The 18869-nt window shown below is 36.1% G+C and overlaps 1 protein-coding gene across 1 annotated transcript in view; it reads right to left on the bottom strand.

Moving 5' to 3' along the window:
• fut8a (fucosyltransferase 8a (alpha (1,6) fucosyltransferase)) overlaps positions 1-18869 on the bottom strand; it is a 69906-nt gene that overhangs the window by 26711 nt on the left and 24326 nt on the right. Inside the window, exon 3 of the mRNA XM_079852683.1 lies at positions 6107-6613. Coding sequence (XP_079708809.1) covers positions 6107-6309 — 203 coding nt within the window. The 5' untranslated portion in view covers positions 6310-6613. The remainder of the gene's footprint in view (positions 1-6106; positions 6614-18869) is intronic.

Raw genomic sequence — 18869 nt, 5'->3', positions numbered from 1 at the left:
TTTTATTTCTCCCAAGGAACTTTATGAGGAATATCTAAGACCTGAATGTGTAAATGACTGTTTCATTAAATCTCCTGAGCTATGAAAGAGCAATAAAACGTTACTCTGGGCATCGTTTTGCTGCTGATAAAAAAATCAATTTCATGCTATGAATCCATCAAACATTTCATAATATATAAAATTGTCTTAAAAGTAGATCCAGGCAAACACAGATGGCCTTGCACATGCTGGCACATGTCTTGGGGATATCTGTGTGTCATCATAAAAAATGTAAATATCAGCTCTTATCATGAAAAACATCAGCTTCTTCAGCCAAAGTCCATCTCCACCCTTATCCTTTATCACTTTTCAGTTTTTCAGCACACACACAAATATATATCTAGAGACAGTATTAGAGGAAGGAGATGAACCACTCTGAGAAAAATAGAGAAATCATAACTCAGAAAATGGCTATCAAACATGATGAACTTGGAGACAGAGTAAAGTAGTATTAAATAACAATAAAAAATAACTCGGAAACTAGGAAGAACACAAGGAACAGAACATAAACGGAACGTCCACAAAGACCTAGAACAAGACCTGATATACAAGGGCTATAATATATACACAAAGGTAACTAACAAGAAACACCTGAAAACAATCCAGTAAAAAACAGAAAATAGAACAAAGCAAAACTACAAACTAAAAGTCCTCAAGTTAAGCACACAGACATTACAATTGAACCTTTGCAGGGAGTTTGATTCCCAGGCGATCTGACCAATCATAATCCGCCATCCGCCATTTCTGTCCGACAAAACAGTCAGGAGAGTTAGTAGATTAATGTTGGAGGATTTGAACTTGAAAAACGGAGTGTACTGACGTCTTTCCGCGGTTAAAACAACATTCCTTCTTATGTTCTTTCATGTTTATTTGATGCTATAAATTATCTAGAAGGAAGAGATGATCGGTTCACGAGCAGCTTTAAGAGCAGCTTTTTTTCTCTTTTTTTTTAACAGCGATCTGTCAGACACATCAAAGAGCCACAAAACGATATATTGTTTAAATTTCTTTAAAAAAATGACCAAATTTGGAAGTTGAGACTTTGTTTCATATCAAAAGTAACCTGGTCTGTCCTGTCTGTCAGCCTGTTGACATTGTCCTCTTTGCTCCGCGGTGTATTTTTCACTGTGTGAGAACATGGTGTGTGGCGTGAGAATGGCGTCGCTTGTCGGACATAGCAACAGTAACTAAAGGGGGCGGGTCTTTGCGAATGGTCAATTGTGCTGTAGGAACTGAAGCCCTACCTTTCAGCCTTTTAGGTATCGGAGCTTTATTTACTCATTGTCTACTTTATTTGACATGTATACACAGTATAGTGTAATTTGAACAAAATAAATTGATCATACCAGATAGTATTGCAGATTGTAGTTATGTTATCAAAACAAAAATTAGGGGATTTCTATTTTTAAGTAGGTAGGAGATGTATTTATATGCTTAGTACATGAAAAACCACTGACTGCGGGCATTACCAAGATGGCCGCCGAGTGAACCGACTTGCTTTAAGTTGCAGTCACATTAAGGAAATTTCTAAATTGTTGTCAATTGGACAATGCACGATTGTCATCATCGCAGTGACGCTCAATTCTACTCTGTACTGTACTACAATTCATCAGTGCATCTTCATCAGCACTGCGGCATCTGTGTGAGAGTGTCAGTGTCCGAGTCGCACACCTTCTCTTCCATCAGGCTCCTCCCTTTGGATCAATCACAGCACCATCTTTGGCCTGCCCCGTCACTCATCCACATATCTCCTACCCTCTGTGTGTGCATTATCAGCCTTTTCATTTACGCAGGAGTCAATATAAAAGCGAGATGAAGCATCAGTGGGCTCTAATAGGGAATCGTAGTGTGTGTGTGTGATAATTCCCACAGGAAGTGCTTAATGAAAGACTGACAGAACTGATACTGTTCTGTGGTGGTGAGATAGGAGGAGAGCAAACCGTTTCAAATCGTTAGGACTGTACATGTTCATAAATTACAAAGAACACTCTCTTCATTCTGTCCTACTTCGAGTAGGGCACGCACACATATACACACTCTTAGGAGTCAAATAGCTCTATGCAAACACTTCATCAGGAGTCAAATTCAGGAGTTTACTACATCAGAGAAATCAGAGCTTCTGAAAACATGCAGCAAACAACACTGACTGTTCATTGCTTTTAACAGAAAAGAGTTCTAGGTGGTTACTGAGGCTACGTCTACATTAATCCGGATACATCATGAACTGGGTTTTCGTTTCAAAATAATCTCCGTCCACACTAGCAATTTTCCAAAAGTTTCTCATCCACACTGAACGTTCGAAAGTGCTAAATTCACCTACTGCGCATGCGTAAAGTCTCATATAAGCTGACTGAGATGATACAGATGGAACAGACATAATAAAGTTATCATGCTATTCTTCTGGCAGGATCATTTTATTAAGCAAAAATATCTCACCATTCACTGATGCGTTCAGGTCGCACTCAGTCACCATTATATGTTTGGTCTAAAACGCAACTGCACTCATGTTTTGCCGCAGGACAGAAATTGCGAGCAATTGCAAAAATATTGATATCGCACAACCCTAGTTCAACTAACAAGAATTTAATCTTAAGTAAATTTGAGACATTTTAGACACAGTATTGCCACAGTATCACAAACAAAGCCACAGTAAGAATCTACTGTTGCACTGCTCCCAGCATCACACAGTATTGGCATTTTATTCCTGAGCAAATCAATTTAACAAATTGGAGTGAATGATTCAATGGCTCAATCATCCAAAATCGACTACTGTCTGTGTAGGTACTACTTCGCGAAAAAAGTATGTTATAGTATGAATGAATTCTGAATTTACTACTATGCCCACCATATTGGCTTTGTCATGCAACTTACAGTTGCATCACTTCAATGCCATTCACAACTCCTCTCCTGTTGCCTAATTGGATACTAAAGTGTCCTTTGGATATACACTTCAGAATCTTGCCAGAAGTAGTAGGTCATCCAGGTACTTTTCAGCAGCTGCTTTATAAATACTATGCATACTATTCATTTCAGGTATTGTTTTTTTCTCTACTATATAGTAGAGGAGGCGGTATATTTGAACACAGGGTTAGTATATGTGAATGGAGGATTGTCATCTGCAGTATGTTACCCAACATAAGTTATGTGCCACACTAATCCAGATTTTTTTGGGGTGTGGTTATCAACATTATGCCTCAAAGGCTGTCAATTGAGCTTAATTTATACTAATCCTATTCCTTTTTATGAATATTTCTTTCAGTCAGTCTGTCGTGTGTGATGCCGGTAAAGGCAGGTCACTAAAGTCAACAGATTCTTTTCATTGCCCATACAGCAGTTGTTTTCAATCATGTATAATTGTCTGTAGCATGCAATGATCTGTAGCTAAGGAATACTTCAATGAAACTAACAGCAGTTGACACAAGCATTCTTTTAAAGCAGTTTCATTTTGAAAATGCTTTTGAAAATTGTACTAATCATACAGTAAGCCTTTGTCTTTGTTCTGAAAAAACGTCCCTTCCAAAAAAATCTGTTGTTCTTGGCTTGTTTACATCCAGTCAGGAAGTAGGATGTGCTGTTTCCTCTTTTTGTTTATGGGAGGGTAATTTTCATAGTCTTTTTATGGTGCTGGTGCTTCCAAACACTTTCCGTGATGTTTACCAAGGTTTTAGATGTTTTGTAGCGTTCGTACTGTAACTATTTCGGAGTAGTCAAATTTGATATTATAGGTCTTTAAAAACAGCACCTGACAACTCTATTAGTGTGTTCAACAGTAAACACTCACAGGTAACATAACTTAACATTTTAATGTCTAGATTGCAAAAATTATTCATCTTTTTATTATTTGACAATATTAGTCTTGTAAAGCACAATGTTCACATTCAGAGGTTGAATGAGAAATAATTTGTGTTTCAAACAGCATAAATAAAAAAAAATTCTGCATATCGATTATCAGACACTATTGGATCATCTAAACATAAAAAAAATAATCAGTATCAGTCATAAAAAACAATATTTGGCTCATATTTGGTTTGTTCAGTTCAGTGTCAGGGAAAGGGGCTGGAAAATGGCCATCCATCCATTCATTTTCCAAACCGCTTGTCCTATGTAAGATCATAGTGGCCAGTTGGAAAATGGTCATGAAAAATTACATAAATTTTTGGTGCAAGGAACCTTGAATGGAAAATTGTTGCATGGAACTGTTTTTATAAGATATAGGTTGAGGAATAGAAAAAACCTTTCAGTCACGCAATGTATTATGTTTAGATATATATTTTATATATCACATGTGAGCATGTGTATGTAATCACTGTCAAATATCAGATGATTAAGAGGCACATTTGTGGAATAAGTCACCCGGGTCATTTTAATAATTTACAACAACACTGATAACTGAGTTTACATAATGCATAAGCACATAGATGACGAGTCCACAGCTTAGTGAAATACACGTTACACACAAGTTTGCATACTGCAAACACACGGCTTTAAAGCACAACACACACGCGTTTAGAGGAAAACTACAGCATGCAGATGAACTGTGAGGAAGTGCGTTTGCATCCGTTGATTATAGAAGGTTTCCCTAAGGGTAATGATCATTTAACTAGCAAAGCAGTTCAAATTTAGTCCAATGGCCATCTGTCAAATGCCACAGTACATGATAGGAAGTGACTAGTGCAAGTCTGACCATACAAGATCAGCTACTGGCTGATGAGGACCAATCGTAACCCAGCATCTGAAAACAGACCAATAGAGCTACACTATCATAAGGCATAAAAGAAACATTGCTAACAACGGACATTTGTCTGAAAGTAAATTGTCTTGAAATGTATTGTACATGATGAATTGTCAGTAGCAGTTAAAATATATGAATTTATAAATGCAACTACTCTGGGAGGGTTTTACCATGCTGAAAGGACTGGTAAGCTATTAGCAACCTAAAGAACAGAATGTAACAACCCTCATAATTCATCCTTTTTAAAGCTTTGCAAATTTCAACTCCTTACTGTTTATGTCATTGCAAAATTTAAACTATATTATCATTCAGCTCTAATCTGCTAAAAGCAACTACAAAGCATTGAGATATTAGAATATTATGAACATTAACATCAGGATTTTCTGTAAAGTTGCTTTAAAACAATGTGCACTGTGAAAGCACTATACAAATAAAATTGACAAGATAAACTTGTTGACCTCACCAATTAAATACTTGGTTGTTAGAGGACTACTAGTCAACAATGTTGCCCAATCCTAGAGAATTGTAGTGAAAAAATTGTGAAAAGGAAGAACTGGGAGCCATTTTTCAAAAATGGTTGTTGTTGCTTCCTAAAACTAAAAAAAAAAAAAAAAATGTTTCAGTGATTGAAATCATGCTGAAATAAAAAAATTTTTGATATTAAACTGTAATGTTAGTATTGTTTGATTATTAAACGTTTAATTATAAATAAAAATTTAAATATAAATAATACACATATTAAAACTTAAACTTAAGATTGGCAACTAAAAGAAAAAAGTTTAAGTACTAAAATGATTCAAACTAAAAAAACAATAACTAATTAAAATGACAAAAACACTTAAAATGTACTAGTAAAAATATTACTAATATATATATATATATATAGAGGGATTGTGAGGCCCCGCTTTCACGTTCCGTACTCATACTGAAATATATATACTGTATACTGAAATGCTGTACTCATACTGAAATGCTATACTCATACTGAAATGCTATACTCATACTGAAATGCTATATATATATATATATATATATATAGCATTTCAGTATGAGTACGGATCCCAAGTACGGCCACAATCCCTCTGGCTTTTTGGGTTTTAAGCAGGAGGAGTCAGAAAAGTTACCTATATATTTACTGCTTGTGGTTAGCTAGATACATTTTGGGATAACTTGTGGAAATGTAGGAAGATTATAATCCAGCTCACATATCACATACTAGACTTCTCAAACCTTTTGGCTTAGAGTACCTGACTAACCAAGTATCTCAGGTTTGAAAATAAACAAAGAAAATGGAATAATTCGAAAGAAATATCAGACATGAAACATTTCACCAACCTGAGTGTCTCAGCCATGCGTCTCAGATCTTCATTCTGCTGTTTCAGCCTTTCCAGCTTGGCCAGAATCTTGGAGAGCTCTCTGCTGGACCGTTCCGGATGCTCGCTGTCCTTCACGAGGTGACCCCCAATGTAGAAAAGCAGAGTGCCCCAAGCCAGCAGCACCAGCATAATCCAGCGCCAAGAGCCCGTCCACGGACGCATGGCGCCTAATGCTGTCCAGCGCACACTCTCCTTTCACAACACAGATGTTTGAGGCATGCTCAGCTCAGCGGTAGCGTACCACCTCGGGGTTCCTCCAGAGCGGAAGGGGGACTCAGGGGTCGCTGGGTCTCGTTTGCGTGTGCGCTTAGAGGCTTGGAGGTTATATCATGTCAGCGGCCCCTTGCAGAGAAGGGGAGGAGAGGTTTGAGATCCCTTGAGACTTCTCTGATGAGACTTCACTTCAGAGAACCGATGGCTCTGATGAGTTCCTCTTCCTCTAGGGCCTCTGCAATGGTTTCTGGTCCTGTAAACACACAGCAGCGTATATGATCAGTGAGATGATAGGACAGGCTCGCGCTGACTGTGAGAGATGAGCTCTGAATAAGTGAGCTCTGAGATTATCTATCAGCTCCACCCTTTCTTTCTCAAGGATATGAGACTGGATTGAGCTGACAATGCAACAGTCATACAGCTGTTACTGAGGATTAGAGTGAGCTCAAGGAGTGAGCTGTGAAAGTTAGATGTCAAGTCAGCACAAAATGAAAGCGCGCATAATGAATTCCTCAAAATTAATCAGTTACGGAAAAGTGCAGAGAAGAAACGACAAAAGAAATAAGAGTGATATGGAGAAAAAGAGAGACCCTAGATCTAAAGAATTTTGTTTTATAACACATTTTAATGTTTCCATTTTATTTATGTTTTCCATTTATTAAGTGAGGTTTAAAATCGTACAGAGGATATAAAACCATAAAAAAGTACACATCGATCGATATATCAATTCACAGGAAGTAGAGAGGAAAATTTACCCAGTAGTCACTGCAAACCACCTGAATATCTCTTATATAGGATGGATGGATGGATGGATGGATGGATGGAAAAATAATTAAAAAGAACTTTAATTAATTAATTTACACTAAATATAGGAGTTTGGGGTATGCAACCTAATATTAAAACTATTTCTAAAATGAATAATTATATTTATTTGACAAGCATTCAATGCATTCAATGCTTGTCATTCAATAATTATATTAATTTTATATAAATATTCCAAAACTGCATGAAGTATTGTCTGTGTTTGATGATGTGCCAAATGAACAGAAATAATATCTAAAATATAGAAGATCTAAAAATCTACCACAATTTTTCTTGACTCATTTTCTTGACTGCCAAGATAGAAGGCTTATTGTTTTTTCACACAAGATTAAAAATGCAAATGAAATGTACGTAATGAGGTCATGTGACAACCATGCTGCATGTTACTGTTTGAAATGTTTGCATAATGCATTCTGTTTCACATCATTTAAAAAAAAATTGCAGGCAATATTAATTGTACACTGTACTTCAAGCAGAGTAGTCTTGTATTCCATTCACACAGAACACACATGTCACGCTCTCGTTTCGTGTGACTCCAGTGAAGTCTTTTTTTATTTTTTTTATCTCATTGCATTCAATTCAAACTGCAAACTCTGGTCAAATATAATTTCTTATTTCACTTACACACACATACCCACTGTGACTTTAGTTCAACTTGTGAATGCTTGTCATTCATCTATTGACTTAAATGAGCAATCACAGTCAAATTACACTTGTATCACAATCTCAAGTTAATACACGCAGCACACCCACGAGCAGCCTAGGTCGTATCTTAAAAGTGAACCATTTACAGAGCTGAAATAATGTGCCACTCACTCTGCATGTAAAAGTGGCTGATGGATGGAGACTATCTGACAGATTGGGGAACGTAGGCACTGCTTATCCTTCATTATGAATGAGGGTGGAATATAGAGAGTCATTATGGATTTCTGCACAGAGCATATACAATGCATTATAGATTGCGGTGGTGTGTCAGACCCAGTAATCAAAGGCCGCAGTGCGGGACTGAATCAATAGAGTGACCTTCTGCTAGTGTCTCAGTACAGCAGACCGGCAGCTATTTATGCACATCACTACTGCAGTCAACGGTGTGCGCACACAGGGCACTACTACACACTAAACACTGGGATTTACCCACACTCCTGCTGGCATACACTGAAATTAGCTTAAAAACTAATGCATGAACTGCTATCCTACTCATTAAAGCTTTTCCTTGATCATTTAAATTACCAGTACACTGTGTAGACGTACTGTACTCAAATATTCAAATCGAAAAGTTCCTTCCCCAAACTCCCCTGCTTAAATAAATTTCACAAGAACAATTATAAAACAAGATAAGATTTTTTAATGTTTTTTTAAAAGAAGTCTTTTATGATCACCATGGTTGCATTTAATTAATCAAAATACAGTAAAAACAGTAATATAGTGAAATATATTTTAAACATTTATTTTAAATTTTAATATTTAAAAATGTTATTCATTCCTGTGATGGCAAAGCTGAATTTTCAGCATCATTTCTCGAGTCTTCAGTGTCACGTGATGCTTCAGAAATCATTTCAATATGCTGATTTGCTGCTCAAGAAATATTTCTTATCATTATCAATGTTGAAAACAGTTGTACTTTGTGGAAATCGTGATCCAATCAGGATTCTTTGACAAATAGAAAGATCAAGAAAAATTATTTTGCAACATTGTAAAAGTGTTTAATATTGCTTTTGATTAATGTAATGCTAATTAAAAGCAACAAACACACACATATGCATGGCATGTGTATTTTATACAATAACTATTTATTTATACAAGTATGTTATGTCATAAATCTTTTAAAGTTTTTAAAGATACAGTAGCAAAAATAGTTCCTCAGTAAAATGCAGTTGGTTCAAAATCCTTTTCCTCAAAACTCGATTTTAAACATCCAATATTTTTTAAATGGTTGTGATTGTGTTGCGAATGAATGACACATAATTTCTCCAGGGCAGAAGAGTGCAATGCAGGACGACATATCTCTTTACTACACAGTATTAAGTGCCTCTTCAGCATGACATTCTACTTATTTAAACTTGTAATTAACCCAGTACACTCTGGGCTGAAGCTGAGATTGCCAGTTTAATATACAAACGTATATCACAGAGTATGAGAGTCTTAGTTTTAAATGAGAATTGGGGAGCAAATTATTAAAATACTGCAATACAGCGAACCAGACGATTTGGTGCTGAAAGAGAAATAATCTGTAAACTGCACCGTCCCGCATGAGTGCACCACCCTTTACCCCCCTTCTACAGCTCATGAATAATTGAGATCTGCATAGTGACACAGCAGCGTACAGACAAGGACAGCAATAAATCCATAATTAATGCCTGCATTTATAAAAGCGTGCAGGGCTGAACAACAGCCTGTTCAGGTTAGGGTGGATTTCTGCAGGGTTTCAAGTATCTTTCTTCTCTTTCCTGTTCCAAACCGAGGCCAGGGCAGCAAAACAAACTCCCTGTTACAAATATGTTAGAACTATCACTTTTACCACTAAATATTGCTTCATAAATAATCTTCCTGATCAGTTTCTACTCCTCGGCATACCAGGTAAATCGATGTTCCAACAGAAACTATTGACTCTCTTCTCCAGCACTTCAGACACAGTTGCGCACCTTTGCGCTTAAAAAAGATTTAGGAAAATAGTCAGACGCTGTGGTATAACAAGCATACCAGGGCTCTCAAGAAAGCAGCCTGAAAAATAGAGCGCATCAGGAAGAAAACAAAACTAGAGGTATTTCAGATTTCATGGAAGGAAAGTGTTACTGCATACAGAAAGGCCTTAAAAACGGCTAGATCTGCTTACTTTTCGACTCTCATAGATGAGAACAAACACAAACCCTAGGTATTTATTATTTTATTATTATTTAATGACTTTATTTCTTTACTTGCAAGATTGATACTATTAGAGAGAAAAAGATAACTATGCAACCGTCTACTACAGCATCGCATCAGACGTCATACTATAGTCCCCCTTAGAAACAATTCCATTCAATCTTTGTAATTGGAGAGGAAATATTGTCTAAACTTGTTAAATCATCAAAATCAACAACATGTATGTTAGACCCTTTACCGACTATGCTACTGAAAGAGATGCTTCCAGAAGTTATGATTGCCATTAGGATAGATATGGATTAGGATTAATATAAAAAAATCAGATGACTTGTAATTTCCTAACACTTGATGGCTGCTCTGTCAAGTCTTAGTCATCAGTTAGGAACTGGGGTGTGCTCTTTGATACCAATCTTTCATTTGAAAGCCACATTTCTAATATCTATAAAACCGCATTTAAAAATATATTTAAATTATGACATATGCTCTCAATGACAAATTCAGAAAAGTTAGCTCATGCGTTCATGACCTCAAGGCTAGATTATTGTAATGCTTTACTGGGTGGTTGCCCTGCATGCTTAATAAACAAACTCAGGTCCAAAATTCAGCCACTAGAGTTCTTACTAGAACCATGAAGTATGACCATATCAGCCCGGTTTTGTTAACATTGCATTGGCTCATTGGCAGTTTCAAATCACAATCAAATTGCTTTGCAATGACCTGCATCAATATGTACCATCTTGTGATGTTGTTGCAGAAACCCAGTCCTCATATCAGCTTGATTTTGTTGATGGTGCAAAAAACAAAGTCAGTTCATGCACTTGATATAGCTGAGCAGCCATGTATGCAGTCATGCTAAGTTGACTTTCACCTTTAGCTTTTTCATACCTCAGAAACTCTTCAGTTTGAGACGAAAGAGTTCATTGCACTTTCTACAAACTTTAAATGCAATTCTTTTTCTTGATGGTGCTGGAAATGACAGACTCTTAATAGATAGTTCACCCAAAAATGAACATTCTGTGATCATTTACTAACCTTTATGCCATTCCATACCTGTATGGCTTTGTTCTCTTCCGTTGTGATGTCAATGGTACATTTTTCAACATTTCTCATTTTGTATTCCTCAGAAGAAAGAAAGTCATACAGGGTTGGAACAGCATGAGAGTAAACAAATGATGGCAGTGTTTTCATATGTGGGTGAACTACTCCTTTAAAATGCAAACTAACATTATAAATGCTTATCGATTCAATGTTGTGATGATAGACTATCACAATACAGTAGCGTATTGATCTTTCCTCTTTTTTTCTGTTGGTTCCTTCCTAAATCTTCAGTCGATTTTTTTTTTTAAATGATGTTTTATTGTCATTGCAGCTGTAAATGGCGATCATGTTCCGCTGTTAAAGATTTAGCTTTTTTTTTAAATCTCTCTCTCTCTCTCTCTCTCTCTCTCTCTCTCTCTCTCTCTCTCTCTCTCTCTCTCTCTCTCTCACTCACACACCACACACAGTAAGGATAATAGACTCTAGATAATTTCCTTTCCCATACTGATGTGCAAAATGTCAGCTCTTTTCATTCCAGTAGAGGTGCATTGTAGGAGCTCTACATTTCTATGGACCACTCCCAACGACTTCACGTAGCATTATGCAGCCTGACTCCTGTACAGATCCAGTGTCCTGTGGGAATCACTGATAACCTGTAAGCTCTCCATTCAGGTAGAAGGTGAATACTTTAATCATTCAGAAAGATGAAAAACAAGCATGTCATATTCAGGTGTGGTCTGATGCACATGCCTCACGTTTTGTACAGTATCTAGAGCAGTACAACCCATGGGGCTTAAATGTGAGCAGGTTCACTGGGCCATCACATACAAACACAAAAACACAAAAGGTGACAAACTGCTCTGGTACTTTTTGTGTTCACATTGGACTACTAGGGTTACAAGTGAAATGTAAGTGGACTTGGTCTTTCATATTAGATCCTAAGATTTCAGCTCTAGAAATTTGACACAATAAAGTTCAAGGGCACTCCAGGAAGGATGACGCAAGATGGAGCATTTTTCCCAACTCAGAAAGATCTCAGAGGACAGCTGTGCTTTTGCTTAGAACAACCAACAAGAAAGTGGACTACCAGTTTTCTACCATGAACTACTTAGAGACAAAATGTACATTTATACAATTTACACTTTTAATTACATCAGTGGTTCCCAATTCTAGACCTGGAGTATAAAATACACATCTAATATATACAAATTACGTTTATTTTCAATATTAAATATCGAAACAGAGATTTATCACACAGTTTAGCCCATTAAATATAACAATTCATAAATAAAATTAATAACTTAATATGTATATGGTAACACTTTAAAATAAGATCTCATTAACTAACAGTGAGCAATATATTCTGTACGGCATTTATTAATCTTTGTTAATGTTAGTTAATAAAAATAATGTTACATGTTAGTTCACAGTGCATTAACTAATTTATTTTATCAAATTAACTAAGATTAATAAATGTTTAAGAAGTATTTTTAATTCTTAGTTCATGTTAACTAATGTTAAAACTCAAACATTTGCTCCCTAAAATGTCCCACAATGCACTGTAAAAACCAGGGAGCATCGAAAGCTCACTATGTTCCCTTAATGGAAATTCTGAAGTGCAAAACATAAATCACGTGAGCCACTAATGACATGCGATAGGTGTTTTGAAAAAAAAAAAAGTGTTATTTAATTAGATGCATAAATATACATTGCTAGACAGGTACTGAACATAATCTAGCTAAAATCCATACTTAATTTAAGGCTGAAATGCTGCAGGTATATGTAACAATCAAAGTATTTACTATAATGTGCTTTAAATAACACTTAAAAAAATATTTATATTTTATAACATTTATAAAAAAGCATTTTTAAGCTTTCGGATGCAGCTTACCTCAGCAATCATCACTACCAGATGTTCCAACACCTCAACTGCTTGTAAAACCCCAGCCCTAAATGTTACCTTTTGCTCTTCCAGATTAGTTTCTGTGGAAGTCTCATGGAGGCATTGTATAAACTTGGCCAGGTCAAAAGGAATGCTTGCCCCTTGGTAAACTCTTACCGCATTGCAGGAAGCTATGTTTATCTTGTTTTCATAGTGAAATCCTAATCAATTATATGCAAATGTAGGCTTAAATGTAGGCGTGAGTAAACTCACATCTTAAACTCTTAAATTCTGATCAGCGTTCTCTATAAGCTGCAAAGCCGTGCTCTTCTGATGCTGATCCCATGCTGCCATGCAGACAATAGTATGCACACTAGTCAGACTCAAAAAAGTTTGGAAAGCTAAAAAAGCTATTTTTGGAATTATGGAAGACCATAGTAGCCATGCAATATTTTTCTTTCTTGCTAAATTATTTTGCATTAAACAGGTAGACGCAATGGGAAAATGAAAATGTCATTATTTACTCCCCCCTCATGTCATTCCAAAATTGTATGACTTTCTCCTGAGTAACATAAAAGAAAATATTTTGAAATTTATTTTTGTCCACATAAATGGAAGTCAATGGTAACCAAAAAAGACACAAGGGTTTGTAAATGGAAGGATTTTCATTTTGGTGTGAACTATCACTTGTTATACAACTAAAATAAAAAATAAAATGAAACACTCCAAATATAATAAGCAAACAAAAAATAACTTTTTATTAATACATTTTTTTTTAAGATGGTTTAAGATGCTTTGTTGAGCACTCCATTCTGCCACCTGAACTAAAACACCCCATTGTACCTGACTTAAGGCCTGTTCACACTAAGGACAATACCTATAACAACAAAGATAAAGTTCTAAAAATCGTTGTACACATAAAAGAATAGCAGTCTATAACGATAACAGCACAGATATATACTTGGAATCACTATCAGAACGATTTTATTCAAGCCGACGAACGATAAAAGCATTGACAGCCAATCAGAAACCTACCTCCAAAGCTACCTGAAAAACTATGTGCAAGTGTGGACAAAAGCTGTTTTAAACGCAAAGGGTGGTCACACCAAATATTGATTTGATTAAGTTAACCGTAGATAATTGATAATGCTTTACAGCATTTTTACACAAGTGCCTAAAACTTTTCACAGTACTGTAGCTTTGCAGGAAGGTTTCTTCAAGTGTCTTGGAGACGTTGCCATTTAGTCTGTCTCAGTTTCTTTCTGTTTCTTCTGGTAATCATAGATGAAGACTCAATGATACAGGACCATACAGGCTGTTGTCAGACTCCTTATGCATACAAAAATCTCACTGGATTATTACAATTAATGGCAAAAGAAATGTTTGAAAATGTGAACTGATATTTCCTGTCAATTCCTATTGGCTTAAAACCATTTTCTTTGGGGTGAAAATACTAACGAGTATTTTCACCCCAAAGAAAATGGTTTTAAGCCAATAGAGGCATGTCATAATGTGATCAAATGGCTTTAGATAGAACATTGTGCCATCCTACATCTTAAAAACTAGGTTGTGAACAATCTGTGTGAGGTTTAGAAATGATTTTAGTGTTAAACTGTGGCCGAAGTGTGAAAATTGTGCAAGAACCTTGCATGTTTGCAACAAAGTTGCACTAATTGTTTGTGTGTGTATGCTTTAGCATGCTGAGACACTATGTAAAATGTGTGGCTTGCGGCTATCACAGAACAGAGAAAAGGTCACACCTGCTCGGAAAGAACAGAAACATTCTCAGAGACCTGTGAATGTGTGTATATAAAAAAGAATTATGCAAAGGACATGGTCTGTTCGAACAGGGGGTGGGAGGGCAATTAGGAGGGAAAAGCTTTGGTTTGTCTCTTTCATCAGTTTTATATTCAATAAGTGTCACATTAGGAAGGCAACACCTGTTAAGGCAATCTGGTCTTCCCTCTCTAGGTGTATTAGCTTGTGTGTATTTGTAGCGGTTTAAACCACACTGAATACTTGAGCTACTGTATACTAATATAAAGACTTCTGTTTTCAACATTGATAATAATAATAAATGTTTCTTGAACAGCAAATTAGCATATTAGAATGATTTCTGAAGCATCATGTGACACTGAAGACTGGAGTAATGATGCTGAAAATTCAGCTTTTCCATCACAGAAATAATTAAATAATAAAAATTAAAAATATATTCAAATAGAAAGGTTATTTTAAATTGTAAAAATATTTCACAATATTGCTGCATTTTGGATAAAATAAATTCATCCTTCAGAAGAAACATCTTTTAAAACCTTTTTTTTTTTAAATTACAGATCTAAAACTTTTGAACGCCATTCATTAGTGTTTTCAATCACACTTTTCTGTAATTAATTAATCACACCTTACATTAAACTGTATTATATTAGTAGAAACTGAGACAACAACAACAAAGACTGTACATTTTAAATATTTGTATAATGGCATCTTTTTTTTACTAAGTACTATAAATGAAGGTCAGTATCAGATGCCAATAATGCTACTGATGTCTCTATTAAACGGATTTTTCTCAATTTCTAGGGATGAATTGAGTAATTATAGCCATTCAACATTACAGTATAATTGAAAGCCATAATTTTTAACATTTAAAAGGCTTTTAAAAATATAACAACTTTTAATTTAAGTGAACTTAAAACAAGTTATTGCATTGTTAACTGCGTTAAATATTTTAATGTGGTAAAAAACTTCTTTTTTTTTACATTTTGACAGCCCTAAAGCATAGAACTTGCATGTTTGCAATGATTGCATTTTAGATATATTAATTAAATATTAATATTAATTTAATAACTGTGTGTGTGTATGAGTGTATATATGTATGTGTGTAAAAATACATAAATTCAAAACAAATGCCATGAATTACTAAACACACACACACTCATTATACTTAGACATTTGTCTCTGCATGAGTAAGGCCTTCGAACATGAAACCCCCAAATGGAAACTGAAATCAAGCCATAGCAACTCACTCAAGTTCCATCAGATCAGATGATCAAGACAGATCTCAGACAGAGATGATGTAAAAGAATAAAATAATAAATAAAACTAAATATTTACATTTGCTTAAAAAAATGCAAGTGGTGCTTGCCTCTGCAAAACTTGCCACCATGATGAGTGGTTGCTAAGCCATTGAAGAGTATTGCTGTGTGGTAGCTAGGGTGTTCTAGTTAGTTTCTAGGCGGTTGCTTACTGGCCCAAAGTGGGGTAGCCTAGCATTCATATATGTAGAACAAACAGTGTGAAACGAGGTACGTGGCAAAGTTTAAAACTCAAGCCTGGGATCTGCTTCTGTTTTTATGCACCGTGTTCAGCTAAACTAGACTTTCTGTTGACCATGATCTCGCACTTCAGGCTTAGGGCTTAGAACAAACCCGTAACCCCAAATATGAGCAATAATAATACTTGTCTCAGTAATGGACCATAACCACTTCTGATCTTGTACTGTATGACTGCTCAGTCCTTGCTATTTAATTGTAAAATCTGCATCTTTAGGAGTCAACAGAACTCCAGCAAGAGAGCAGCCAGAAAGAGCGGAGCTGAATCCTCTCAGCACTTTAGAGTGCTGAGTCAAGAGCTATAATAGACTCTTGGTGAGCTGCAAGTGTGATTGGGGATGTGCGCCTGAGGTTGGGTTTAAATTTGATTTAGCTTCTTATGAGAATGAAGAGGTTGAGTGTACATGTGGGTGTATATTTTATGGTATAGGTATAGTGGCTATCAAGAGCGAGCTAAGATAAATCGGTATGCATCATGATGGCAGTAGATGAACAGTGGATGGATGTTTAGTGAGGACATATTACAGCTTAGGTCATGAGGCAAGTCCAGAGCTATATTTTGTCTTAATGGAAAAGGCACTCGATGTCGAGCAGCAATGCGGCAGTGTCTGGAAGGTTGTCAGATGTATTTAGTGTCAGGTTAGATGTTTGAGGCTGTAGGATAAATTAGCCCTCGATTCAGCCCTGATCTGCTCTTTTTATGAGCCCATACAATAGATGACCTTTGCTCCAGCACGTGTGCTAGGAATGCATACAAGAATATGACAGAAAGAGAGGCTCAAAGGAAAAATTGGCTTGTGATTCTGGCTTTGAGCTATGAGTGAAAAAATGGCAATATGTGCTGGTCTATATATCTCAAAGTATACTCAAAGTTCACCTTTCCCATGAAGATCTGTTGCACTCTTGCAATCACGCATTGCATAAATACCGTGCAAGCTGTGAAATCAATGCAGTGCAAGCCATGAAATGTTACTTGGGTCACAGGTGTGAGAGGCAGGACAATGTGGGAAGTGTCAAGAGACTCGTGGCTGCTCAAAATATGAGCATGAAACCTCTAGTATCAAACTCTCCATTTGAGTTTTGAGTGAGAGAACAGTAGGCGTTTTTTGACATGGTGATTACATTCCTTTACTGTGAAGCAATCACACACAGGTCTCTCAAAAGGAAGAAAAGAAAGCATAAAACTATCAAAAGGATAGTATTTGGTGGAATGGAAATAAAAAAATTGTTCGTTTGCTTGTTTGTTTTTAACGCCATGCCAGCTTCTGCTATTCCCTGGGAAAAGATAATGGGCACTTTCCACAAATAAGGTACAAAATAAGGCAACAACTCTTAAAAACAGATTTTTTTTTTTTCAAGATAAAGTGAATTGGGGATGCATAACTTTTAGAGAATATTGATTGTGAACCTCAATAAGTCAAACTAAATATAATATTTTATTTCTTTACATAGAATCTTTACTTTTTTCTATTTGTCTAAATACTAAATAATAGTTATATTACATATATTATATTAAACAAATTAAATATAGACTACTATTCAAACTGTTAGGGTCAGCAAGTCTTTTTAAAGAAATTGGTACTTTTATTCAGCAAGGATGCATTACATAGATCAAAGGCCATACAGTAAACACAATTATAATAATATTATATTTTTATAAAACATAAAAAAAAAAAATTAGAGAATGAGAGAAGACAGATAGCCCTGAACATTAATCATTTGCCACTTCAAGTATGTTCCCTTTAAACTATAAGCTATAAGCAATTAGCCAAGGTGGTTGTTACATGTTAGTAGCTGAGAGAGACGCCATTGCGTTTTCTTTACTGTAGTCTATGAGCAGCAGAAGATGCAGTGAGTTGTTAAAAATCAGGCTCAGTATCTCATCTTAGGCTTGCGTGGAGTTTTGATCTGAGTATCGCTTGGTTAATGAGCAGCACTGATGATTCCTCGAGTTGGTCTCGCTAGAAAAGGCTAATCGGTTTGCAACTGCCTCCAAGGGATAAAAGAACATGAGTGTGTGAGCGGGCATGTCAGAACTCTGCCCGTCCTCAAACTCACCACCTCTGGCTGTATTGAGTGCACTGACGCGAAAGCAATCATGCTAATGTCTCACCCTGTTGTTTCATGGGTGGAGGATAAACCATTTCATTGGCGGAACATATGTCTCACCTGAGTTTTCTCTCGCCTGCTATTATTCTGTCTTGCTTGTCGGTGCTGATTCTCTGCTTCAATGGAAGAAGGCACAGCCGTCATGTTTATCTATAACAGGGCTGTCCAAGCCTTGTTTAACGGGGACTAGATTCGATGCTGTGGAGACGCCTGGGGGCCGGATACTTTTATTATATATTAGGGGTTTAACAATATATTGTGTCACAATATATCGCAATACAAAAATGCAACAAAATGTATCGTGGATAGTGACAATCTGTACTGTGTATCGTTCCCCCAAAATTTTTTAATTACTGTGTGAGAAAAGGTTTACAGCGTTTTAGTACATTAAACTACTATACAGTCTATAATGTTGATTATGCAATGGGGGAATATTTTTGAGTTTATTAACATGCGGTGACAATGGC

The sequence above is a fragment of the Squalius cephalus genome (genome assembly GCF_949319135.1).
Source record: "Squalius cephalus genome assembly, chromosome: 20".
Classification (NCBI taxonomy): Eukaryota; Metazoa; Chordata; class Actinopteri; order Cypriniformes; family Leuciscidae; genus Squalius; species Squalius cephalus.
Note: the sequence above shows the minus strand (reverse complement) of the source record. Positions and strands in the feature narration are given on the sequence as shown.